Source organism: Dipodomys spectabilis, unplaced genomic scaffold, assembly GCF_019054845.1.
Source record: "Dipodomys spectabilis isolate Male_0828 unplaced genomic scaffold, ASM1905484v1 ptg000264l, whole genome shotgun sequence".
NCBI lineage: Eukaryota > Metazoa > Chordata > Mammalia > Rodentia > Heteromyidae > Dipodomys > Dipodomys spectabilis.
Window position 1 is genome coordinate 4,415,007 of NW_024870941.1, and position 27,658 is coordinate 4,442,664.

The 27,658-nt window shown below is 46.4% G+C and overlaps 1 protein-coding gene across 1 annotated transcript in view; it reads right to left on the reverse strand.

The window, feature by feature from the left end:
• Positions 1 to 27,658, reverse strand: part of Zfat (zinc finger and AT-hook domain containing) — a 166,065-nt gene that overhangs the window by 71,481 nt on the left and 66,926 nt on the right. Inside the window, exons 6-10 of the mRNA XM_042700017.1 lie at positions 19,733 to 21,171; positions 18,744 to 18,976; positions 6,109 to 6,196; positions 4,371 to 4,520; positions 863 to 1,036 (exon numbers count right to left, since the gene is read on the reverse strand). Coding sequence (XP_042555951.1) covers positions 863 to 1,036; positions 4,371 to 4,520; positions 6,109 to 6,196; positions 18,744 to 18,976; positions 19,733 to 21,171 — 2,084 coding nt within the window. The remainder of the gene's footprint in view (positions 1 to 862; positions 1,037 to 4,370; positions 4,521 to 6,108; positions 6,197 to 18,743; positions 18,977 to 19,732; positions 21,172 to 27,658) is intronic.

The window sequence follows — 27,658 nt, forward strand, 5'->3', positions numbered from 1 at the left end:
TAATGCTGAAATAACAGTACATTTGTCAATAAAGTTTTATTAGTTTCATTACTGTGTTCACAAGTCCCTCACACGATAGGGGCTTCTAAGCAAACTTAAAATTGCTTTAGGTCTTGTATGGTTAGGTTGCATATCTTTCTAGAAGAGCTATTTCCTGATACGGAGTCCACAGCAGGAGGACTTTCTTAGCTCTGTGCCCTCATTCCCAAGTCTCCTGGGTTTGCTGTCATCTTAACACTCATATTCAGATGACTGCCTGCTTACCTGGTTCTCCATTCTAGATCAAAACCTCTCAAAGAAATCGGTGCTTTCTGACCTGGTGTTCCCAAAATCTACCTCACACTGTCATATACAAGAATTCAATCACCATTTCTCGAGGAATATGAACTTAGAAATCCATTGAGCTATCCCTCATCAAAGTCAAAACTATACACACACATTGTATTTTAGGCTGAGCCCTGTTTGGGACCGCACACAGGAACTCTAAGGTGCCCTGGGTAGAAAGAGCAGCTACTGCAAAAATCAGACTAGGTGTGACCAGGGGCAGTCTTAAGATCATCAGGCTGCAGGTGGGATGGAGGGTGGAAGAGGACAGACACTTCCTCTTGAAGATGACTCCCTCCCTGCGCGGCCTCCCTCTCCATGCCCCACCTCACTCTTACACACCGGAAGAGACTTTGTGCAGTACCTGCTGGAGTCGGGGCGGCTGTGTCTGGGCACGGAGGGGAGGGAGTCAGGCCAGGACGCAGCTGCCCTGTGAGGACACCCATCCTCACAGAGGGGCTCTCTCCCTGGGGGCCTGGAATGGCAGCTGCCAACACACACGCGCATCCGCAGCAGAGCCCCGGGGTGAGGGACTCACCATCAGCCGTATGAAGGAGCTTGTGACTCTTCAAGGTCCCCTTGGACTTGAATTTCTTGCCACACATGTCACACAGGTGGGTCTTCTCAGTGCTGTGACGATTCATGTGAGCCTTGAGGTTGCTCTTGCTGCGAGTCGCATACTCACACAAAGAACACTTAAAAGGCTTCACACCTACCAGGGGAAGAAAGGATAGATCTGTATGCATAATTGCACACATACGTGCATGCATGTGTCTGCAAGGCCAAAGGAACATACCATACCTAGAAAAAGAAAGCAGGGCCCTCGTGTGTTCCACACAAGCCCCATCCTCCCCATGCCAGGCTCCTCTGATAAGACACCAGTGACCCTCACCCTGCAGCTTTCTGACACAGCTTCCCACACAGATGTCCCCAGGGGCCCATCAATCTTCCTCAGTCCTGGAACTCCCTACTACCGGAATGCTCGTGGTATGTCACAGTGAGTTGTTCACCTCTGCCTCTTCCCATACTCTGGGAATTCCTTGAGGGTACAGACCCCGGGAAATCTGCAAAGCAGACGGTCACTAAAGACAGTTGATCTGAATAGCCTAAAGAATAAAAGGAAAGTCTCCAAGGGCCTTTGCAAAAACTCATGGGATGTGGCACTTAGGACTAAATGTAAATAGATTTTAGTTCATGAACAGTGCTGTACAGCGCTGGTTGTTGGGGGCCAGCAGCTCACACTGTATAGAAGCATCTCGGCACCGGAACTAATGCTTGCTTCAACAGAAACCCATGTGCCTCCACCACACAGCAAGGCCCTCAGGCACTGTCTACTTTAGTCTTGTCTTTATCTACCTGTCCAGAGCCAGTGTTTAAAGCAGCAGTAGTGAATCAGTCCCAACTTATGATTTGACCATTATAAGAGCCTGAACCAAGTTACAGGTCCTTTGAGCAGACAACGCCATGTGCATGAATAAACCTCTCTGTGCAGAGTCAAGTTCAAGCCTATACCATTACCCATGATTTGTCTTTTCTCCTTTCTTGATGTTTTCTATGCTTTTTTTCCCTCTTTTATTCACCTATTATTTTCATTTCTGTTTTTCTTGTCCCATGTTCTATTTTGAGAGCAAATAGAGAAGGAAAAAAATGGTGCAGGGATTAAATATAAAACGCCAAATACTGTGGAGCATACAGATGGAAGGCACAGGATGGAGAGTACATGAATGGAGAGTATATGGCTGCATAGTATATGGTGGAGAGTATACCAGAAGAGAGTAGACAGGTGGAGAGTACACAGAGAGTATACGGATGGAGACTATGCAGATGGAGACTATATGGTGGAGAGTATACCAGAGGAGAGTAGACAGGTGGAGAGTATACAGTTAGAGAGTATACGGATGGAGACTATGCAGATGGAGAATCTATAGTAGAGTACACTGTGGAGAATATACACAGGTAGAGGGTATATAGGTAGAGAGTATATGGATGGAGAATATATGGTAGCGGATATACAGATGGAGAGTATATGAACAGTATACTCCAGCATTTCTTTTATCATAGAAAAATTTCTCAACTATAAAAACACAATACTAGGACATGTCAACAAAATGCAGCATCTCTTGGCTTTTGGAACTTCTATATCACAATTCTCAATTTTTTTAATATTGAATTTCTCCTAAATGGTAAGTATGCAATACTAGTGCACCATTTACATTCGTAAATGTAACAGTATCAACCATGTATTCAGCCCTACTGTGGGGTAAGCCACCCACTGAGGATTTTCTACAAATTAGCTCACTGATCCCTGTAATAAATGCCCGTTATGTAGGTAAGCAGGCTGAAGGTCAGAAGAATGGGATATTTCTTTCATCCCACAGCTCGTAACTGGCAAAGGCAGATTTGAACCACTCTCCCCCACTCCGGTCCTGTGCTCTCTCATGTGAGTTAATCATTAGATGCCTTACAATTCTAGGGCCTCTGGCTTTTCTGGCTCCCCTTGGGGTCAGCCCCTTGATCTCTGTCCCTGGCCAACCCTTCAGTGATTCCAGCAAGTGTTTTCTAAACCATCCTCCACCCAGAGGCTTCTCCCTCCTTTTTGCTGAGGAAACTGTGACCAACGGCTAGAAAAGCCTTTAGCGCCATGACAAGGAAACCTCAGGTACATGCTCACCTGTACCACTCTCAGCCCCTTCAGCCCCGCCTCAGCCAGGAAATGTCTCCCTCCCGAGATACAGCAGAGGAGAGGAGAGGTGAGAAGTAAGGGCTTCAGAAGCAGATGGCAGGAGCTAGCTCCGCTATTCGTTAGCTAACAAATAACTTAAACCTCATGAGGCTTACTATCCACACTGGAGAATGGAGATGAGCATCTCCGCGAAGGTTTAGATAGGATGGGCAGGGCACTGCGCACTCTGCCTGGCAGCCGCCACGGGCCCAGCCAGGCTGACCAACCAGGAAGCACCGCCCAGTCTTGGCGCTGTGTCTTCCTCATCTGCCTTCTCTCTCTGCTGAACTGTTAGTCTCTCCCAGTGCATTCCTTTTCTGAGGCCTACCCCAGGTCATTCGTACCTCCATACAGAAAACATTTCATCCTTCCTTCCACTCTATAGTCTCCTCCTCCTACCTGCAACATCCCAGGTTCCTAACTAGTAGGGGGCCCAATGCAAACATCTAGAAGGGCTTTCCCCGGTTCTCCACGCTTCTTTCCCCTCTAGGAGGCTCACCTAGGGGAGAAAACAAAGTTGGTGGCAGGCTGCTCTACTAGAATCTTCATTTCCAGCCTCTCAGGGCTCCAGCAGCGGCTTTCTCATACTTCCCTTTCCAGGCAAGTAGCCCCAGAGCATGGCTCACATTCTTTCTCTGCAATGCCTCCCTCCTCATCTCCGTGCGTGCGTGTACGTGTATGTGCGTGTGTGTGCGTGTGTGTGTGTGTGTGTGTGTGTGTGTGTGTGTGTCCTAGAGCTTAATCTCAGAGCCTAGGCATTGTCCCTGAGCTTTTTTTACTTAAGGCTAGAGCTCTAGCACTGAGTCACACCTCTACTTCATGCTTTTTGGTGGTTAAGTGGAGATCAGTATCTCATGGATAGTCCTGCCTGAGCTGGCTTTGAACTGCAACCCTCAGATCTCAGCCTCAGGAGTAGTTAAGCTTATAGGTGTGAGCCACTGGTACCCAGCCTCATCTCCATTCTAATACCAGTAATTCCTCGATGCCGGCTGTGCACAAGGCACCACATGGTACTCAGAGCTATCACTGCCCTGAATGAGACACAGGTGTTCCTCTTCTCAGGGTGTCTGCTTGCTACTAAGGAAGGTGTCGTGATTTATTTCATTACAATTGCAGTCAGAGATAAGACGAAGTGTTCACTTCCACTCCCTGCAAATGTCATGAATCAGGTAGTGATTTCACTCCCTGCTTCTTTGCTGGCTGATGGACACAGCTCTTCAGGCTGAAGAAATCCAACAACAGAGAGGAGAAGACACTGCTCTCAAAATGAATTAACCAAGCACAAACACGAAGCCATGCTCCCTGCAGAAGGACTGCTACTCACCTTCATGAGCCCAAATATGACGCTGAAGATCTGAGCCATTCTTCATGAAATAGAAGTCGCAATATGGGCACTTCATAGCTCTCTTTCCAATCAGCCCTTTCAGCTGGACCCTCCTCCCAAGCACCTCAGAAATGGTGCTCATGGAAACCTCTGGAAGAAAAGGCAAGTTGTAATCAGAGAAGCAAATGTCCCTGTTCCATTAGACATAAGCCTGTAGCAGCACCCACATCACTAAGGGGGAAAGCCAGGGTATGCCTCAAGGTGTCACAGGACAGCAATCCTGCCTGAAAGGTAAAGTAGAACCTGACAAGCTTCATGTCTAACTAGCTATGGCAAAGCAGTAGTCAGGGTTAGTATATGAAACTGTCTATAGAAAAAGCATCTCATTTCTCCCAGAAATCAATGCCTTAGAAATAGGTAGAGGAGGGCTGGGAAGGTGGCTCAGTGGTAAAGTACTTGCCTTGCATACATGAGGCCCTGGGTTCGATTCTTCAGCACCACATAAGCAGAAAAAGCCAGAAGTGGCACTGTGGCTCAAGTGGTAGAGCGCTAACCTTGAGCTGAAGAGCGGAGGGACAGCGCCCAGGCCCAGAGTTCAGGCCCACAACCAACAAAAAAAAAAAAAGAAAGAAAGAAAAGAAATAGGTAGAGGAGCTCAGGGGGAAACTTACAGAATATAAGAAAATTAAGTGACATAATTGCTAAGCAAAAATCCTTATATCTCAATTTAAAAAAACACTGTAGGGGGCTGGGAAGGTGGTTCATGCTTGTCTTGCATGCATGAGGCCCTGGGTTCGATTCCCCAGCACCACATAAGCAAAAAGAAAAAAAGCCTGAAGTGGCACTGTGGCTCAAGTGGTAGAGCGCTAGCCTTGAGCTGAAGAGCTGAGGGACAGCGCCCAGGCCCAGAGTTCAGGCCCCATGACCAGACCAAAAACAAAAAAAACAACAAAAAAAAAACACTGTAGTTGGGCACTGATGGCTCACACACATAATCCAAGCTAGTAAAAAGGCTGATATCTGAGGATCATGGTTCAAAGCCAGTCTTGGCAGGAAAGTCCATGACACTCTTTATCTCCAATTAACTTCCAAAAAGCCAGAAGTGAAGCTATGGCTCAAGCAATAAAACTCAAGGGCAACACCCAGGCCCTGAGATCAAGTTCCAGGACCAGCACAAACAAAAAAAACCGTAGCATCCTCTTGGATCAAACTGGGAAATTTTAAATGCACAGACCCTAGGTGGTAACAGAGACCACAGTTAATTCCGCACTGTGTCGGTGGTATGGTGGTGATGCCAAGAGAATCCATAACAATGGAAGTGGCTTTGTTTGGTTTCTATGGCTGTTGTTTTGGGGGGGGGGGGGGGGTAAACTGAACTCTGAACTCAGGGCCTCATGCTTGCTAGGCAAGTGCTCTACACTTGATCCATGTTTGCTTTAGTTATTCTCCAGATTTCACATTTTTGCCTAGAGCTGGCCACAGACTCCAGTCCTGTATAGACCATCACTACAATCATAGGCATGAACCACCACACCTCGCCCCTGCTTATTTTTGTTTTCATTTTCATATAGTAAAAATTATATATAATGCTAGGTTTTTAAACTAAACATTAGCAATTTTATCAACATGTATTAAACGACATGTAATTTCATCATGATTGGCCACCATGTATATACTATACTTTGGTCATATTCATGAGCACATTAAAATTAATCTTCTCTAAAACCCATAATCTTACCAGGATGGTTGGTCTTGATATGTGACTTTATCAATCGATCTTCTGAAAAAGACTTTTCACATACAGGACAAGAATAACTCCTTTTGTCCTTAATAGAAAGAAAATAAAGTCAATTGACTGTATTGTTTAAGTCTAGGCTTTATAGAAGAGCAACTACTACTACCACTATATCATCATCATCATCATCATCATCCTCATCACCATCAACACAGTCACTACAGCCACGATGATCATCACTACCATCATTATCATACTAACAATGCTAATCAACACGGTGACTTCCACCACCATCATCACCACCACGATGTAGTCATCAGCATCACCACGTCATCATCACCACCATCGATACTGCCATAACCACCCTCATTACAACTATACTGTCATCAATACTGCATCCTCACCACTACAAATATTATCATTACCACCGTGATCATCACCATCATTACCATCATCATCACTATCACCACCCACACTGTCACCACAACCACTAACAGCAGCAAGAGCTCACCCAAACCAAACGAACACACAGTGCATCCTTCCAAACACTGACAGACAGCTCCTCAGTCCCTGCTCAGCCTGGAGAGCAGAACAGTAGAAGAATGGCTCCATTTCAGACAGAGAGGAGACAGTATTGGGAAGCGATAAGGGAAGCGCTCAACCTCAAGGCCACATTTCCGCCACACAGATGGGAGCAGCCCCCAGGCCCGACAGTGCATTATGTCCTCAGCACTGAATGTGTGCTTCGCATGGGATTTCATTATTATAAAGAGACTTGTAAGCACTCAAAAAGTCAAGATGTGCCTGTTTCAGATTAAGTAGCCGAGGCCCAAGGGGAAGGACCCAAAGTCTGAGGGGAAGGGCAAGTGTTGGAAGTGGAGGCTCAGATATTCACTCAGGCTGTCTCTTGCCTCTCCCCCAAACCAGGACCCCAAGGCTGTGGAGAGGAGGAAGCTCTACATCTGCTGGCAGGGTCAACTTGGTCGCTACAGAGCACATCCTCATCTAGGAAGCAGCTCCGCAGATCACCAAGCCCTGGCTTTTGCCCACCCCATTTCATGCCAGAGCACACTCCCAATCTATGTCATACTAGTTCTCCCCACAGGGGGTGGGAAATGTGTGCCATGTGTGGAACTGTGTCCTCACAATACCCATACGCTGGAATCCTACCCTCCACTACCTCAGAGACCTCCACAGAAGCAACCCAGGTAAAACGAAGTTACTGGGGCAGACTAGCACAACATGACTAGTCTCCTTATAAATGAAGGGAAAATTTGCACGCACGTGCGCACGCACACACACACACACACACACACACACACACACACACATAGAGCAAGAATTTCAGGACAACATAAAAGATAGAAGCTGGAATGTCATTATATTATAGCTAAGAAACACCAAAGACCACCAGCAAGTCATCAGAAACTAGGGAGGCCAGAGCTATCCCACCTCCCAGTCCTCAGAGGAAAGCAGTTCTGCTGACACCCAAGTGCAGACTTGTGGTCTCCAAGACTGAGAGAGGACAAATGTGTCTTACATAGCTAGTGTGTGGCAGTGGATGCACTTCTCAAACCCATCTCGCAGAAAGCCCAACTCTGTTGGGAAGGATCTGTGCACCCAGATGAACAAGACACCAAGGCAAAGCTACAGGGGCCATGACTGCTGGAAAATGCTGAGGTGGGGGATTCTGGGTGGCGTCATCCATGCTCACAGACTTGGAGGAAGGAGAATTAATTCCCAGCAACAGTCTTCAGACCACAGAACCGCCCTCCACGCCTCTAAATAACAACCGAACAGTGGCAGCCACTTCGTGAGGAACTTCCTGAGGGCAGGTGCTTTCTGTCCCATACTCTGTTAGGAACGGGCTCCGGCTCCTGCCAGCACAGGGAGCCGGATGTCCAAGCCCAGCTTTGGGCACACTGTGAGGCGGTGAGCATCAATGCACACCCAAGGCCTCCAAGCCGCAGCACTAACTCCTGGTTTCACCACTTAATTGCTGTGATTTAACTTCTCAGTTCCCTGTTTTTATCATCTGTTAAGTGGCAATAAGAACACTAAACTGCTTCACAGGGTCACAGAGAAGAAAGAAAAGAGAGCACACTGGGTGCTCAGAAAGGAGCCTGGCCTACAGCCCAGCGTGAGGGCTTGGTACACCACAAAGACGGCTGCCTGGTTTTACCTTTGTCACTGCCCAACTCAGCCTGTGCTGCGCACCTTCTCATGGGCTAACACACCCCAGGGCTCTCTGGGGGGATCCAAATGAGCCACTCCAAAATTCCTTTGTGGGTTGCTGTTGTAAAACACTTGAGGCTTGTGTTCCCAGCACACACCTAGGAGAAGGGCACTTTATACTGACAAATGAAAGTCCCTCAGAACAAGTAAACAAGCTGGATTTCTTCCCCACCCAACTCCCAGCACCAAGAAATTCCCACGATGATGGATGATAAATCCAGGCAGCATTAGGAACAGTCAAGCTCTCTGGTCGGACAGTTCCACACACGTCCCCTAGGTGGCATCGCAGGCTTGGGGTTTCTTCGTGTGCTCCTGTCCCTGCCCTCCATTTCCCTTGACCTCATAAGCAATGCTATTTTGGAAAGACACTCAGAGCCCCACCAGCCTCCGGAGGAAGAGGCCCCACCCGGCTGCCTTGTCATCAGAGTTGATGGAGATGTTCTGAAAGGCTTTGAAGGAGTTTACGTGGATCTCCCCTGAGCCCTAGCTATTTGATTTCTCTTCTTTTAATCCCTGATAGTCTGAAAGCAATTTATCTTAGAGCTTATCAGGGCCCTGATTCTTGATGCCTTTGAAGACAGTCCGAAGGACGAAGGCAGTGGTAAAAGGGGCTGGGAGAAGAGCAGACTCTTAAGGCTCATTTACTTCTTTTTCCAAACCTCAATGCCTAGCCAGACATGAAACCCAAACACTTAAAAAGGCCCACAGTTAAAAGAGCTCCCAGCAAAGGCGGGGAGCACCAGAGACAGTAGCTGTTAGGATGGGAAGAGCTCAGCCCTCTCCATCTGTTTGTAAATAAAGATGCCTTCAAAGGGGCTGGGAAGGTGGCTCAGTGGTGGAGCACTTGCCTTGCATGCATGTGGCCCTGGATTTGATTCCTCAGTACCATATAAGCAGAAAAAGCCAGAAGTGGTGCTGTGGCTCAAGTGGTAGAACGCTAGTTTTGAGCTGAAGAGCTGAGGGACAGCGCCCAGGCCCAGAGTTCAGGCCCCAGGACCACAAAATTAAAAAAAGGATGCCTTCAAAGTAATAAAGACCTGTTGACAGAAGGCCACGGCCACACAAGGCCACGGCCATACTATGCAGCGCAGGACCAGCCTCTTTCTGAGTTCCTGAGTTTCTGAGTGACCTCCCCTGGTTGGTGGTACCCCAGCAGCAGGTCCCCTGGCCCCCAAAAGCACTGAAGTACATATATCAAGCTTGCCACAAGGAAGGTGGCGATTCCTCTCGGAATGACTTCTCAGGAATAAAGGCCAGTGCGGTGCCTGCCTCCCTGTGTGACTCTACTCACTCATTCCTCAAATGTTACCAAGGCCTCTGTGAGGTGCTGACACTGTGCTAAGTGGAGGTCGGAGAACCTGGGCACTCAAGAGCTCATCAAGAAGGAGCTGTGCCATGCACCAAGAGCACCAGCATGGGCGGGGAGGGAGGCGACGGAGGTGGCGGCCACAAGAAAGGGGAGGCTGAAATGGTGAATAAAGAAAGAGCAGGAACATACACAAGCGAGGACTGCAGTGGATGGCCTCTGTGTCCTCCAAACACAGCTCTGCTTCACCAGGCCCTGCCCTATTGATACCAAATCCCATTGCTTCTAAGAGTCTGTTCTGTACAAAGAAAATTCTGGGAGTCAGGGGGCTGCTACACCATGGATAAGATACCCAAATGGCCACATGGAAAACAGAAAAGAAAAAGACCTATTTAGTTCTTGGAAAGTCGAATGTTAGGTCCACTTAATGAAAGTGTTAAGCTACATTTTCCTGTAAGCCAGACACTGGCAGTTCACACCTGCAATCCTAGCTATTCAGGAGGCAGAGACCTGAGGATCATGGTTCAGAGCTAGCCCATTCAGGAAAGTCTGTGGGACTCTCTGTCTCCAATTAACCACCAAAAAAACTGGAAATTAAGCTGTGGGTCAAGTGCTAGCATTGAACATAAAAGCTAAGAAATTACATACAGGTCCTGAGTTGTTGGTTTTTTTTTTTTTTTAAAAAAAAAGGCATATGGACCAGGTGTACCATTTATTTTCAGAATGATATAGAAGAGAGCTTTCTCTACTTTCTCTGTGCTTTGTTGACTGTATACTACTGTAGTTTATTTCTAGCAAGTATATGTAAGTTTCCTTTTTTACTTTTTCCAGTCTGTCTACCTATATGGGCAGAAAAACAAAAGAAAAGACTGCATGCTTCTCAAAGATCTAAGGCAAGTTCTGTGAATATTTAGTGAGAAATCAGACCCTGGCTGAAAGCACCAGCATTATCGTCAGTACTAAGCCTGTCCTCCAAGGAACAGAGGTGGAAGGAAAGAAGGACAAGCCATAGCAGCCACTGTGGTCAGGCTCCTCCCTGCGTCACTTACAGCAACCCTGGCCAGGCATCCCCACTTCCAGGACAGGGGACCAGAATGGGAGCCACCTGTCTGAGTCTTCTAGCCACACGGATCCCCAGGCTTGGGCCGCTCCTTTGACACTTCCCTTAGCAGTAAAGGAATACCTCGAGGGTCAGGGCAACAGGAAGTTCCTTGAGTCACGGCAAAATGACGGGGTGGGAGCCCGAGCATCACACTGGCACTCCAGTAATGGCTCTCCTGTGGGACTGGAGTTCGGAGGTCACCAATTCCATTACTTAGGCAAATGGCTTTCAGGTTTATGCAACCAGAGCTCCGGGAAGTTACCTCCCTGACAACACCAGCCTCTCTGGTGCACACTGACCTGTGCTGACCCACGCTGAGGCAAAGAGCAAAGGCTTCAGAAACCGAGACTTACCTTTGGTGTGGGTAACTGCTGCCAACACATTCTACTTCATTCTGGCCCATTTCAAGATGGCTCCTCAGGGTTCACCAGCCTCTAATGCATCACAACGCACAGATTTCATCTTAGGGGGAATGCTGACCGGGTGCTCTGCACCTATTTCTGAATTTAACCCTCACCACCCTGACAGGTAGGCTCAAGGAGGTTGAGAACATCGCTCAAAATCACAACAGCTGGTCTAGTATCAGACCTAGGTTTCACTCTAATTCTACTAAAAGTCTCCTCTTCACAAATCTTGCACAATGGTAAAAGGAAAGAAATTGGTCTAAAACTGTGCATTCAACCAAACAGCTCAAATAAGAAGAAAGCTATGAATACTGAAAGTATTCATACAGCATACCAACTATTTCCATTCTGATCCCATTACTTATCATGCTTTATCTGCCCATTGTGAGTACTGTAGAGATGAGTTAAAGGATATGGGAGAAGGCTGGGGTCTCATGTACATCCTTGGGTTTTGGTAAAGGGGCTCCTGGGCCAATCCATGGCTGCCGGGGGGAGTGGGCCTCCTCATCAGCCTACACCGCGGAGTGAGCTGGACAGAGGAGGCAGCAGCAGAAGTCCGTGAGTGCACTGCACATACCTGCTCCTTCCAATCACTAACCACATCCTTAGCCAAGAAACAGCCACCAAAGGCACGGAAACTGTCACCGTGCTACTTTATGCCAGCCCAGCATCCTAACACAACCAGATGGACCTGTAGGCTCAGGCAGGCAAAGCACTTCTGTGCAACTGTCCTTAGTTTTTGCGCTGCATGGCACTCTGTTGTAAAAGCAGTAAAGGTACAAACAAATGTGAAGACCAGTCCAATGACAACGGACCGGGCGGCCACGGCCTGAATCACAGGCAAGGAAACCAAGTCCCCTGAGGGAGCAAAGACTCACCCCCAACTCCATGCTCTTCTCAGTCAGAAGAGCACCACGCCCCCACTTAGGTAGGCCCTGCGATGACCCCCACCCCCGGCTCACCCTCAGGGCCAGCCAGTCAGCCACTGGGCACTCATCCACCACAAGCCCAGTGGCGACATTCACACCACTCACTGAGCTCGCCAGCCACCGGAGAAAGCAGGAAAGATGGCACACTTGACACAAGGATGAGGTGCTGGAGCAAGAGCTCTATCCATCCCTCAAAGCCCCAGCTTTATCTCCCCCGTGGCAGCGAGGATAGATCGGTGTGAGCATCAGCACAGTTGTGAGGGCAGCGAAGCGGGCACCGAAACCATGGAGGATGGGAAGAGAATGGCAGAGAACTCATGCAGTTTCTTCTCAGAGAAGAACTCATGCAGTTTCTTCTCAGCTGCTTCCAAATCATGAAAAGGCTTTAATAAAAGGTTACCTTGTATGTGTTGCTTAAATGACTTCACAAAGCATTAGCTCAAATCCTGTGGATTTAGGCCACTTTGTCATTGGGAGTTCCATCTTAGTGACTGCCACTAAAAATGCACCTTCAAATAATGACCAAATACTCATGGTTGGAGAAGCAAAAGAGCTATATCTGTAAGAAGAATCATTCCCACTTCTAAAAGGGAATCAAGGGGCTGGGAAGGTGGCTCAGTGGTAGACTGCTTGCCTTGCATGCATGAGGCCCTGGGTTCAATTCCTCAGCACCACATATGCAGAAAAAGCCGGAACTGGTGCTGTGGTTCAAGTGGAAGAGTGTTAGCTTTGAGCTGAAGAGCTAAGGGACAGTGCCCAGGCCCAGAGTTCAGGCCCCATGACCAACAACAACAACAAAAAAAAAAAACAGGAATCAAGTATTAATACATGATACACCACAGATGAACTAAATAACCCAGTCATGAAAGATTGTACTACATGTTGTTTCTGATTCCCTTCATATGAAATGTCCAGAACAGACAAAGCCAGGCTAGTGGTTGTCCTGGGAATGTGGGAGGAGGAGAGGTAAGGGATGATAAATAGTGGAAATGGATTCCTTTAGGAAATAACAAAAATACTCTAAGCTAATTGTGTGATAGTGAGTGACTATTGTTACTCGAAATGCCACTACATTTTTATACTTTAATGAACAAATTGTATAGTACACGAATTATACTTCAGTAAAGCTTTTACCAAAAATTCCCCAGTAACTTTCCTTGCCCAGAACTCGATATAAAATACGTGGAGAAAACCCCTGCATTTGACCACAAGTATGCACCCTCAGGAGCAACAGCAGACTTTTCAGTTTCCCAGGGTACCCTGGCCTTCACTACAGAAACAGGTTGTAGGGCTGGGAAGGTGGCTCAGTGGTAGAGTGCTTGCCTTGTATGCCTGAGGCCCTGGGTTCGATTCCTCAGCACCACCTAGGCAAAAAGAAAAGAGCCGGAAGTGCACACTGCGGCTCAAGTAGAGTGCTAGCCTTAAGCTGAAGATCTGAGGGACAGTGCCCCGGCCCAGAGTTCAGGCCACATGACCAGACCCAAAAAAAAACAAAACAAAACAGAAACAGATTGTAGGCAAGTATCATGTAAACTCTTGAATACCACAACTTGTTTTCATATAGTATGCTCTCACCATAACAGCAATACAACTCTCCTGGTTCATGGGAAATGTTTATTAATGCAACATCCTGACATAAAATCAAGGGCTTCACTTTGGTTTTGGTATGAACTCTGCTGGGTATTTCCTCTGCCCCCTTTCCTAGCCCAGACTTGCTCATCAGCCTCAGAGGACAGTCTCCCCAACCTCACACACAGCCAGCCTCATTACTTGTTTATTCCCAACAATGTAAAAGCTCTTTCAACTTGCAGATAAAACCCTAATGCCTGGCAGGCAGAGGACAAGCCTGTAGCTCCAGAAGCAACAGCAGCTCCTTCTTTTACCTTTACAAGTGTCTCAATTACAAGAATGACAAGTACCAGTGAGGGAAAGATAGGAACTGAACTTTAAACTTCTAAGAAAGCGTGAGTGCTGATGAGAAGTAAGGATGGCATCTTCTGGTACAAGGCTGATACAGCCCACTCCTGCACTTAGCAAGCTGTGCTTGTCCTGCAGACATTCACTAAGGCAGCACAGGAAGGATTCATGCAGTCCTCCAAGCAGGACATGGGGCAGAACAGGGGACTGCTCACTCAACATTCCTTCAGATGGCGTGCAAGCGTGATGGAGTGTGAGTGCACAAAGATCTTAGTTCATTTCCCTGACACCTTCCTTGTGAGTGAGAGACCCCTGTAGCTAGCCAAGAAGGTCAACAGCAGCCTTCAGAGATAGAAAATACTAGGCTGAATCGAGACAAGGATGTCTACTCTCTCCACTTCTCTTCTATCTAGTATTAGAATGCCTAGCTACAGCAAGAAGAAAAGATGCAAACATAAAGGGGATCCAAATAGGGAAAGAAGAAATAAAACTCTCCCTCTTTGCAGATGACATGATCTTGTATTTAAAGAATCCCATGGACTCCACTCCCAAATTACTCAAGCTGATTCAAAACTTTGGCAAAGTAGCAGGGTATAAAATTCACCTTCAAATATCAGTGGCTTTTCTGTATGCCAACAATGAGAAAAGTGTGGCTGAAATTAGGAAAACAACTCCATTCATAATAGCCCCACAAAAAATAAAATACCTAGGAATTAACTTAACCAAAGAAGTGAAGGACCTCTATGATGAAAACTTTAAAAACCTGCAAAAGGAAATCAAAACAGAACTTAGAAAGTGGCAAAAACTCCCATGCTCTTGGATTGGAAAGATCAACATCATGAAAATGGCAATACTTCCCAAGGCTATCTACAAATTCAATGCGATACCTATCAATATTCCAATCTCATTCTTCGAGGAAATAGAAGAGGCAATCCAAAAATTCATATGGAACAATAAAAGACCCCGAATAGCAAAAACACTCCTCAACGGAAAGAACAGTGCTGGAGGAATAGCAATACCAAATTTCAAACTCTACTATAAAGCCATAGTAATCAAAACAGCTTGGTATTGGCATAAGAACAGACCTCAGGACCAATGGAATAGAATTGAAAACCTAGAAATGAACCTGCAGACCTATAGCCATCTAATCTTCGATAAGGGAGCTAAAAAAAATAGAATGGAAGACAGCCTCTTCAGTAAATGATGCTGGCAAAATTGGTTAACTACTTGTAGAAAACTAAAGCTAGATCCTTATATATCACCCTGCACCAGAATCAACTCCAAATGGACCAAAGACCTCAGAGTCAAAGCAGACACTCTGAAAACATTACAGGATGGAATAGGAGAAACCCTAGGTCTCCTTGGCACAGGTCGAAATTTCCTTAATAGAGACCCAGAAACACAACAAATCAAAGAAAGGATGGACAAATGGGATTGCATGAAATTGCAGAGCTTCTGCATGGTAAAGGACATAGCTAGCAAGATCAATAGAAAGCCATGGAGTGAGAAAAGATCTTCACTAGCCATACATCGGACAAGGGTCTTGTATCTAAAATATACCTGGAACTCAAAAAATTAAATCCACCAACAACAAATCTTCAAAGAAACAACTGCCCAATAAATAAGTAGGCTAAAGACTTAAAGAGAAATTTCTCTGAAGAGGAAAGAAGGATGGCCAATAGACACATGAAGAAATGTTCAACCTCTCTAGCCATAAAAGAAATGCAAATCAAAACAACATTGAGATACCACCTCACCCCAGTTAGAATGGCTATAATCAAGAACTCTAATAACAACAGATGCTGGAGGGGATGTGGACAGAAGGGAACCTTACTGCATTGTTGGTGGGAGTGTAAACTTGTTCAACCACTTTGGAAAATACTTTGGAGGTTCCTCAAAAGACTCCACATAGAGCTCACCTATGACCCAGCAATCCCACTTTTGGGCATTTACCCAAATGTTCACAAACAAGACCACACTAAAGCTATCAGCACGACTATGTTTATTACAGCCTTATTTACCATTGCTAAGATATGGAACCAACCCAGATGCCCCTCAGTAGATGAATGGATCAAGAAAATGTGGTATATATATATATATATATACAATGGAATTCTATGCCTCCATCAGAAAGAATGGCATTGCCCCACTTGTTAGGAAATGGAAAAGCTTGGAAAAAATTATATTGTGAAGTAAACCAGGCCCAAAGAAACATAGGCCCCATGGTTTCCCTTATTTGCAATAACTAGTATATGTCTGAGTCAAGCAGAAAAGGTCAGATAAGTTGATATTAGGGAAATGAACCCTAAGATATGTATTCCAAATGTTTTTTCTTTCATGCGATTGTTTATAACACATTTATAAGATGATTTCTTTGTTGCTTTGTATGTCCCTCCTCCACGGTATAACCCCTGCTTTCACTGTATATGATGTTGGTATAATTTGTGGAGGGGAAGGGAAAAAACAAATCGTTTAAATAGGGATACAGGTGGACCCATTGCAACAATGTGATATACAAGTCGTTATGACGAAAAAGAGTTTTACAACTTCGTTGGGAGGGGGAGGGGAAGGTTGGGGGAGGCAGGGGAAGGATGGGATGGGAAGGGGAAACAAAGGAGGAGGCTACAATGCTTGATAAGAAATGAACTCATTATCTTGCCCATGTAATTGTAACCGTCCGTACAGTATTTGCACAATAAAAAAAAAAGAAGAAGAAAATACTGGGCTGAGCCAGAAGCCCTGAAACACACACAAGCAAGCAAATCCTGACTGTGAGGCAAAAGGGAGCAAGGTCTACTGGCAATGACCTTGTTCTTGCCCTTCATTTAGCCTACATTCAAAACATCTAAAGCTGGGGCAGCATGTTTCAAGAGAGTAAGCAAGATAAATAATAGCAACAGTCAATAGTGCTCACTCCCTACCAGGCTAATTGGACAATGGGCAACTCCCTATTGCCCATCTGAGCCAAGGCAAACTGAGGCTCAGATAGGCCTCGTGATCCATCTCAAGGCTAAGCACAGGTTAGGAGGCAAAGCCAGTGTTCAAAGTCAGCAGTCTGCTTCCCCCACCACTCCACTTCAACGCTCTCCCTGGGGTTTCACTCCCTCAATACCACACGACATACCAGCAAGTGTGCATGAATGAATTCTCCCTCCTCAGCATTCAAAGAGAACTGGAAAGCAGCGCAAACCTAACAGCAATTGCAGAAGGGATAACAAGCCATGCTTTCATATGGAGGAAGAGAGGAGAGCAAGGAGAGGAAGTGAAGAGGGGCAGGGAAAGGAAAAGAAGAGCCACAACAGGAAAGGAGAGGAATGTATCTGGGAAGTGCCAGATGATAGGCTAGAGCTCGGATGCAGAGTCAAGGATGTGACAAGCACTGTGCCAAGCCCTTTTTCTAGAGCATCTTACTTTCCCTCAACAACTACAAGAGATGTATAGACATATACAAGTATGTACAAATACCACAGGTGCACATATGTATAAATACATGTGTAAATACACATGCACGCACATATGCATGTATATATGTGTGGACATGCGTATGCATGTGTATCTAAACTGGATTTTAAGTATATATTTTTCAAGAAGGCTGTCAGCTCTCGTAAATGACGTGCCTGTCCAGGGCTGCAGAGTGAGGGTGCGGAAGGTGGTGTGGTAATTCAGAATCCAACCTCCAAGCTCCTGCTGAACCTCTCCCTCACCGCCACACCCAAACACCTGACTGCACCTCTGCAGCAAACCACTAAGGTGGTGATTTCTGTTCCAGAAAAGGCATGGTGGCACAGCCAACTTCTGAAGCTTCCTTTTGCGCTGTCTGTGGTGTAACACAGCATGCAATGACCACGACGCCACACTGGAGCAGGTAAGCACTCTCCGGGGTCAGCTTCCAGAGTCAGGGTAGAATGTGCAAAAACAAACATGCATTCACTATGCTCCATGATCTCCCACCAAAGAACGGACAGATAGGACCACGGTGGATATCCTTACCACCTGATTAACGTGTCACTTTGTAAATGGAAGTGCTTCCACATGGCACTTTCTATCAGTGTTTGCAACAACCCCACATCCACATCCACTGTACTGCTACCACACACCAAGTGCTGTTCAGACCATAGTCATCTAATCTCCTCTCATCGATCCTCCACACATTTAGTGGGAGCTGTTATTGTCCCTGTTTTTCATAATTCTTTTGTGTGTGTGCCTGAACTCAGGGCCTTGGTGCCGTCCATGAGCTTTTTGCTCAAGTGCTCTTTTAGTTCTCTACCACTTGAGCCACAGCTCCAGTTGTTTTTTGTTTTGTTTTGTTTTGTTTGCCAGTAAACTGGAGATAAAAGTCTCATGGACTAGCTTCAAATTGCAATCCTCAGATCTCAGCCTGAGTTGCTAGGACTACAGGTATGAGCCACTGGTACCCAGCATGTTAATAATAATTCTTTAAAATGCCATTTACAAAACTCATGCTTCACTTCTATTCTGGACATCTTTCCTCTGTGGCCTTCATGAGACAGTGACAAACTGGCATAGAAGACAGTTTCTTTACTCTCTTTTTCAATGCATGGGAGCCTCTTGTTGTGAAGTGAAGCCCAGGAAAGTGAAGAGCCTGCAGCAAGAAGGCCCTCTCTGGGTTTTCAGGACTGGAGGCTCACACCCAGGTGACCTGCAGTGGGGACACCGTCACAGGCTTCACTCAGAAAGCCTTGAGCACGCAGGGAGACGGGGCCCCGCTTGGGCTTGCTACTTACCAGCTCGGTGTGGCCTTTAAGATGTGCCTGCAGCTTATATTTATCTGGAGTCGAGTAGTCACAGCCGTCGGTGGGGCACTTCAGCAAGATGTTACTGTGTTTCTGAATGACATGGCGTTTAAGGCAGTTTTTGGTGATGGAGGAGTAATGGCACTGGGAGCAATAATACAGATGTTCCCGGGTGTGGGTGCGGACATGCATGTCAAAATGCACTTGGTACCAAAAAAGTTTGCCTAAAAAAATATTTTCACATGAGAACAAGGAATTTTCTTTCAGACCGAATTTGACTTTTTTTCTAATTATCATCGCTTTTGAGCTGCTCATAGTTATCTCCTTCTCATGCTTGTCTGGGTCGCCCTCCACTCTCTCCCGCATTCCTGTCTGGAAAGTACTTTTCCAGTGTGTCAGGTTACAAACATGAGGAGTGACCCCAGGCTTGCTAGGGGAAGAAGGAAGAAGACATGTTGACTGAGGACCAGGTATGGTGTCCAATACAACACTGCACTTGCTCGGGGGAAGAGGCTCCAGACCCTGCTCACTCTCCCCGGATGCGGGTCTGGAGCTGGCCTTCCCTCCGTCCTGGGAGACGGAGAGGCTGAGGTCTCACTCGGAGCTGCAGGAGCTGCTCTGGACCTTCCTGCAGCCATTTCCAGGCCCCCTCTGCTCAGCTACAACGTGGCCATGGCTGAAACTCAACTGGACACTTGTTACATACCAAAAGAAAGATTCTTCTCAGGTGAGAAATTGATAGAGGTTGTGGGCAACCTTCAGCCTGCCCAGACAACCATGCCAACATGGTCGACTGTGTGGCATCCTGGAGGTCCCCACAGACTCCAACAGCTCCCTGTAACACCGGGGCCCTGTGTCTATCTACCAGAGAGGAGGCCGGTAGCCTGTTCTTTCCAGTGGACCCCACGATGACACAGCCCGGCAGGAATGGATGGAGCTGTGGGGAGGGGCGCTCCATCCGTGGCACTGCCTTTCCTTACCACAGTATTCACACTCCAGGTCTCCATAGACCTTCCGGATCCGCTCACACAGGCTAGTGTTCATTTGCTTCTTCTGAAGACTGTCTAGAACCTTCATAAAGGCAGTGCTGCCAGACCGGTGCTCGGAGGCAGATTTGGAGGAGTCAGGTCGACACGTGCCAATGTCCCCACCTCCAGCCCCTGGAGGGAGGAGGTCTGAGGCCTGGGCTAGGTCGGAGCTGAGACACCCGCTCAGATCTGGCTCAGTGGCTGGTGGGCCTTCACCCGGAGGGCTCTCGGCACTCTGGGCCTCATGGTTCGGAGCAGTACTTTTGGCAGTGGACAGCAGCAGTGTGACTTCTTCACCCTGAGTCTGGGCTGAGTGTTCCTGCTGGGTGTCCAAGGCCCCGCCGTCAGCAGTGTGCGCCTCTGGGGAGGCGGTATCATCTTTCAACAGGAAGTCATCAGAGACCACAGAGAGAGAGGGAAGGTCTGAGGACACCATGGAGGTTTCCAGCTTGCAGGGCGGCAGGGCAGTAACTTCCGCCTGGGAGGTGGCCAAGGGCATGGCTGGGACGGGTGTTGCCATGGGGGTCTCCAGCTCCTTCTGGCCCTCCTCTGGCCGGGCCTCTTTGGAGCAAGCCTCCCCCTTAAGCACATCAATTCCCTGGCACACAAACTCGTCTGCTGCCAGCTGCAGCTGCTCCCCCAAGGCTTCCTGCTGGATGTCCCCACCAGGCTCCAGGAGGCAGAAGCTCTGATTGATGGAGCTGGTGAAGACCAAGGCCTCCTGGGCGGCCTCGTGCGTGTCTCGGATGTGGGCACGCAGCCGGATAGAGCTGACGAACTTCTTGAGGCATATGGCGCACACGTACACAAAGGGGTGCTTCCTGACGTGCAGCTCCAGCGCCTGGTACTTGGTGGCCCCATGACCGCAGAGCTCACAGGCAAAGGGCCACTTGTCACCGTGGACCAGCATGTGGCGGTCGCGGTCCAGCTCGTTCTTGAACTTGCGTTCACAGATGTGGCAGTCGTAGAGCAGCTGCCGCTTGCCTTCCCTGGTCATCAGGCGGAGCTCGTCCAGGGCCTCCTCCACCTTCTTGTCCTGTGGGTCGTGGGTGTCCCGGATGTGCCTGATGAGGTTCTTCACGTCTGAGTACTTCTTCTTGCAGAAGCGGCAGTGCTGCTTGATCTTCTTGTGCACGCGCTCCACGTGCACCTTGAGGTGGCCCTTGCTGAGGCACGTGAAAGAGCAGTAGTCACAGGCGAACTTCTCCCCGGTGTGCTTGCGCAGGTGCACGTTGAGGTTGGCCTTGATGGCGCTGGCGTAGCTGCACTGGGGGCACTTGTACGGCTTCTCGTTGGTGTGGATCCTCAAGTGGGCCTGCAGCGAGTGCTTGAACTTGAAGACTTTGTTGCAGTATTCACAGGTGAAGATTTTCAGCTGGGTGGGGCCTAGCCTGGAGACAGACAACAGCATGGTTAACTTGTAGAGACCTGGAAGCTTCCCAGTGAACCAGACACTGAAGGCTCTGCAGGAGACAAAATGGAGAAGAGGAAGGAAGGAAACATGCATTCTCGCAACACACAGGCCTGGAAGAACAGACCAGGCCAGGCACGGAGACAAGAGAAAGGGTCCCAGTCCTTCAGAAGCTCACAGTCTAGGCCCCAGACACTCGAGGAAGAGAAGACTGGCCAGCAATCACTGCCTGGTTGTGTGGTAGGCACTGAAAGGAGAACTCTAACGTGGGTGAAGGTAAGCTGGGAAAAACTTGGAAGTGTCTGGGTCAAGGCTTGAAGAGAAGAAAGAAGGAAAGCAAAGGGAAGGAAAAGGGAAGTGGAAGGTGCCATCCTACACACAGCAGCAAGCAGGCATGCGCATCTGTGTGTTCTGGGATATGTACATTTGGTGTGCCAGTCCTGGGACTTGAACTCGAGGCCTGGAAGCTGTCTTTTAGATTTTTCATTCAAGAATAGTGCTCTACCACTTAAGCCACAGCTCCACTTCCAGTTTTTGGTGCTTCATTGGAGATAAGAGACTTGTTATTCACCCAACCAACTGCTGAGGCGCCCTCTTCCCTTTTTCCAAGTTTCCCTGTGGGTGCCACCATTAGAAAGACCCTGCCTTGCTCCACATGCGCACTTCTTCCCAGGAGAAGAGAAGCGGAATGACTGGCAAAGAAGACCTGGAACTCGCTAGCAATGAGAAGGTGCCTTCTCGTGATTAGCAGGAGCTTGGTGGGGATGTGAGTCTCGCCAGCAGCAGCGCAGGTGCGCAGGTGCGAGACAGGCCGAGGGACGCCACAGCAGCTCGGGAGCCGCCGCTGACTTCACCACCTGCCTCCTTCCCATAGATCTGCAATAGATCTGACGACCGACGCTCCATCCTCCTTCTCCAGCATGGTGAAGTTACAGCACTGCCATCTATGAGCCAACTTCATTCACTGTTTCAATAAACAACTGCCATTGATTAACACCTGCCAGTGCACTGCAAACGTGAGCTTCTGGAGAACAAGAACGTGGCCTATCTCAAAGAGCCCGACACTTGCAATGAGAAAGGGTGTGTGATCAATAAGACAGTCTCCATAAGAAACTGTCTTATGAGACTAAGAGAGTGGTAATAACAGAAACAACTAACAGGTATCGGTACCCTGTGCCAACTAAAATCCCAACCTATTATCTACCCATCTTCAGCTATGAAAACTGAGGATCTCCCCAACATTAAATTAGTAAATGATTCACACCTAAGTAAACTACTCTCTCCTGTTTGCCATCCTCATCCTCTGAATGCCTGAACTCACAGATGCACAGCAACGTCTCTCCAGCATGACCGCGTAGGCGGAGAAGGTTCCCTGGATGAAGGAGCTTCTGTTGCTGTTGAAATGGCATCTTGTTTCTAAAATCAACAAATGACTGTCACCTACGTATATGAGCACACACCCAGGCCAGGAATCAGCAGAGGAGACCAAAGAAGCAAGAGATACTTCCTTGCTGCCCAGAACTGCTCTGTCTGGACAGCGAGTTCACGTGAAGGACCTGTGGCATACCGATAATAATAGAGTGCTAATAATTAGGCACCACTCAGGTGCACCGACCACAGCTGTGAAGTCTACTTTTCTGAGTCCAGCTATACAACTATCTCCTTAAATTAAAAAAATTTAATGGCTTGCAGTCCATAAATACCAGAGGGTACAACTCACATGATGTAATTAAAATATTCAAATTGGAGTCAGTAGTATGGCTGCATGCTAAGCCCAAGGCTTATTTAAGGAAAGTAATTTGGATCTTTCCCAAATGACAAAGATATCCAGAAGGTGACAGATTTTATTGGTATAAAGAACAGGAAGAAAGAAGCCCTGGATTCATAACATTAATTAAATAAGCAAATCACAGGATGTCCTCCTCCACCGCAAGATTTAAATGGTCCTAGGAGAACCCTTTGCTCTGTGTTTTTGGATTATTAGACAAATATCTCGTGGAGCCTGAGTGCACCGCCTCTGGCAGGGGGTAATGAATCTGCTAACAATGTTAAGCAGCCTGCATTTGACGTTACCCTCAAGCCACTACCGACGACCGTAAACACTAGAACAGAGCAGCTATGTCCACGCCATCTCTTTCTACATTACTTTCCTCCAAGCTCCTCAGTGAGAGAGCCACTCTTGTCACTGCCCTCTACAAAAAACTTTACAAGGACACACACCATACTGTAGTACTCTCCCCTCACTGAGAATCTACATGAAAGAAAGGAAGCTCAAAGGAAGGTGTTCATAGCTCAGTTTTCATATTAGGTTTAAGTACAGCAAGCTGCTTGAAGGTCCCAACATAAGCAATACCTTGTTTACACATTAATTTTTTTTATTCACCCATTCATTCACTCACTTGGTTACTTCATTTATCCAGAAAAGCGTTCTAGCCACTGGGGTACAAAAGAGATCAGTAGCAACTTCAACTCTTGCTCTCTGAAGTTCACAAAGGGCAGAGGATGAAGATCATCAGGCCCCAGCTGGGAAGGAGAAGGCAGGATGTGCTAAGAGCCTTGTTGAGGGCAGAATAGCCTTCTCCAGGCCTCCCAGTGGACAGGACATGAAGAATGAGCAGCACTGAGCTAAGTAAGGAGGAGAAAGGCATCCAGGAGAGATCAAAGAAGGGAAAGGCTCCCGCCTGCTGGCACAGGTGGCTGGAGGGGGAGAAGCAGAGAACACAGGGGTGCCAAGCTCTGAGGAGCAGGGCTGGCCTATCAAGGCCCCTGGTGTTTGAACAGTACAGTGAGGCCCTTAAAGGTATCACTTCGAGTATTTTTAAAGATGGCTTCCATTCCAAGAACTAAGTACATTACACTACCTCCTAGAGGTGATAGCCTGCAAAAGGTATGGAAATGTTACGTGACTAAGTGTGCAAAGTGAGCTACAAAATCCTTGATAAAATACAAACTCAATTTTATATAATGAATATAGTGCCAAAAAAGATCAAAAGGAAACATGTTACAAAATATTAACAGTCTCTGGATAACGGGATTGCAAATTATTTTTTCCTTAGCTTTGTGAACTTCCAAAAAATTGTATGTAAGTCTTTATGGTACTTGATATAAGAAAAAAAATACATATAACCTAAAAGCCCTAATCTGAATTTTACAAGACAAAATCTTCATGCAAAAAGTCTTTGTATAATTTAATAAATACTAACAGAATGCATGACAATGGGAATACTGTCTAGATTCATTGATTAGATTGTGAGTATACGCACCTGTAACTAGATGAGCTGAATCCCACCCCAGCAGACTTGAAATGCCACGAAGGTAATTAGCAAAGGTCTACAGAGCAACCCGAGCCTCCACAGAGAATGATCCTGAGACTTAATCCTATTATAGCTGCATGAAAGGAATAAGTGTATTTATGACTTCATCGATAAATTCACTTGTTCACATTTTCAAGAGCAAAAGACTGAGACCAGGAGTCAATGAGGCAAAACTTGTAGCACAACCACAGAACTGAATTGTGCACAGAGTTGGTGGTTTGTTCTTACTAGACAATCCTTTGCCCATGTAATGATGGTCAAAAGATTTAAATACCTTACATGGGTACAGAAGCGTGCATTCATTGGGCAGGGGCTGGGTCAGCTGGACTCTGTCATGTTACCAGTGCCCAGTTTGTAAAGCCAAATACAGGACTAGAGTGTAGGACCAACCCATATCCAGAATACCCCATATCCCCTCTCCTGGGAAAACACAGCAAACCCACTAGTTGCTCCCAGCTGGGAGCAACATTCTCAGATCCCTGCTGATCACTTGCTGACAGACTTCCCCAGGGACACAGGACAGCGAGGAAGGACACGCTGAGAAGGTGGAGAGAAAACTACTTCACCACAGCGTCAGCTCATCCATGTGCAAGGGAAGGAGGCTTCTAATGTTGCCAAAAGCTGCCTTTATGAAACAGTTTCACTCTAGTGATTGTCCCCTCAGGAAATCTTGAAGAATGGGAGGATAGATGTTCAAAAACATTGAGCACTGCACTGCCTTTCATAATAAGAATTAGCTATTTGGGGCTGAGTAAAATGAATGATGCCAGTAATTCAACCTACACAAGAGGTAGAGATCACAAGGATTGCAGTTCAAGGCCAACCTAAAAAAAAAATCCTGAATCCCATCTCAACCAACAAGGTAGGTATAATATTGGTGTGCGCCCATCACCTATGTAGGAGTCATAAACAGGAGGATCACTGTCCCATCACAGTACAGGACAACCCCAAGACCCCATGTGAAAAACAACTAAAGTAAAGTGAAAATAACTAGTCATTTATAAACTCACATAATAATTGCACAGACATTTTAATATACTCTAAAATTAAAAGGTTTCAAGATACAAACATGAAAGTGGTATATTTGGTAATTAGTGTTTGGAAAAAAACAAAAGGAAAGTAATTTTTGTTCATATATAATAAAAATGTCTACAGGTATACAAACCAAACTATCAGTAGTAGTTACAATAATTCTCATCATATGGGAAGTCTGAACTTCCTAGAACATGCTTGTGTTACTTTTGAAAGGACAGAATAGTGATTTTTTTATTATAATATGTGCAACACAGAAATCAGGCCATGTTTACACCTTTTATGGTTTGCTTAAATTACAAGGCCCATTTAGGAAGACAAAGGGGTCACATGTTTTCTCCATATGTGGAAGTTAGACCTACAGGATTAACACATACCAAAATAAATACACACTTGATCATATATATCTATACAGAGAGAGCTCATGCCTGCAACCGTGGAACAGGCTGAGGAGATTAGAGAATGGGATATAGGACGAGACAAGGCTAGCACGTGAGCAATATCCAATCACAGTCCATCTACACAGGAAGATGGAAAGTGAAACTCACTTTAAGCTGCTAAACAGCAGGGGGAGAATGGGAAAGGAAAGGAAAGGTATCCATCTGATTAAAGAACAAAACATGCATGTGTGTATCCAGGAGAAAATGCCTCTGAACTATTTAATGTGTATTTTAAAAAAATGAGTGACAGGTCCTGTTCAGGGGTGGGTACCAGTGGAAGGGGAGACAGGGAACAAAGAAGGTAAAGTTCTTTCCCCATTCATGTGTGAAAATAGAACAATGAAATTGAGGCATGCATCACAAAGGCTCAGTAGCCATGTGCATAGGATCATATAAAATGAGGCTTATGGAAACAAACTCCAAGAAATGGAAACAAGAGGTTTTTATTTTACTTTTTGTGGGGTTTTTTGTTGTTTTGTTGTTCTCCTTTTGTCACTGTTTTTTTTTTTTTATTTCTGTACCTTCTGTCTTGTATAAGTTTATCTGTTTGGGGGAGGGTATGGGGAAGCACAGAAATAGTGGGGCGAAGGGAGCGCTAACTCAGCAATGATACTCACGAGACACTATGTTGAAAATGAACTATATAAGCTGGACACCGACGGCTCATGTCTGTAATCCCAGCTACTCAAGAAGATGAGAGTTGAGGATCATGGTTCAAAGCTAGCCAAGGCAGGAAAGTCCATGAGACTCTTATTCTCCAATAAACCACTCAAAACCCAGAAATAATGCTGTGGTTCTAAGTGGCAGAGTGATGGCCTTGAGCAAAAGAGGTCAGGGACAGCACCCAGGCCCTGAGTTCAAGCCCCATGACCAACAAAAAAGGAGGAGGAGGAGGAGGAGGAGGAGGAGGAGGAGAAGGAGGAGGAGGAGGAGGAGGAGGAGGAGGAGGAGGAGGAGGAGGAGGGGAAGGGGGAGGAGGAAGAGGAAGAGGAAGAGGAAGAGGAGAAAGAAGAAGAGTAAGAAGAACAAGAAGAAGAACGAGAACAACAAGAAGAGGAGGAGGAGTTTAGAAGGACGAGGAGAAAAAGAAAATGAACTATACAACTTGCAGGGGAGGGATTCAGGAAGTAAAAAGCTAAAGAGAAAATGAGGAAAGAGATGGCACTGTTCAAAGGAATGCACTCATTACCTGGCCTAGGTAACTATAACCTCTGTACATCACCTTCACAATAAATAAATAAATAAGAGAGATGAGGGGCTGAATGTAAGCAAGGTACATGGCAAGAATATGTAGAAATGTCACATATACATTCCTTATGCAACTAATATATTCTAATTTTTTAAATTCTATGACTCTTGTAGTCTAATAACTATAAGCCTGTAATGTGTACATAAATAGTCTATGGTAAAATGCCATTTTTATACAATTTATACAATTTTATACAATGCCAATTTTAATACATCAGTAATTATACTTAATTCAAAATGTAATATTACTCAAAATATTGTTAACTTATACTTTTAACTGAAATTCCTTTCCAGTTGTCAAATGATTTGTTGATTCTATAAAAATAAAATTAAAAACTAAGCTGGGCACTAATGGCTCAGTGCCTTTAGGCTGAGCTACTCAGGAGGCTGAAACCTGAGGATTATGGTTCAAGGCCAGCTCAGGAAGAAACTC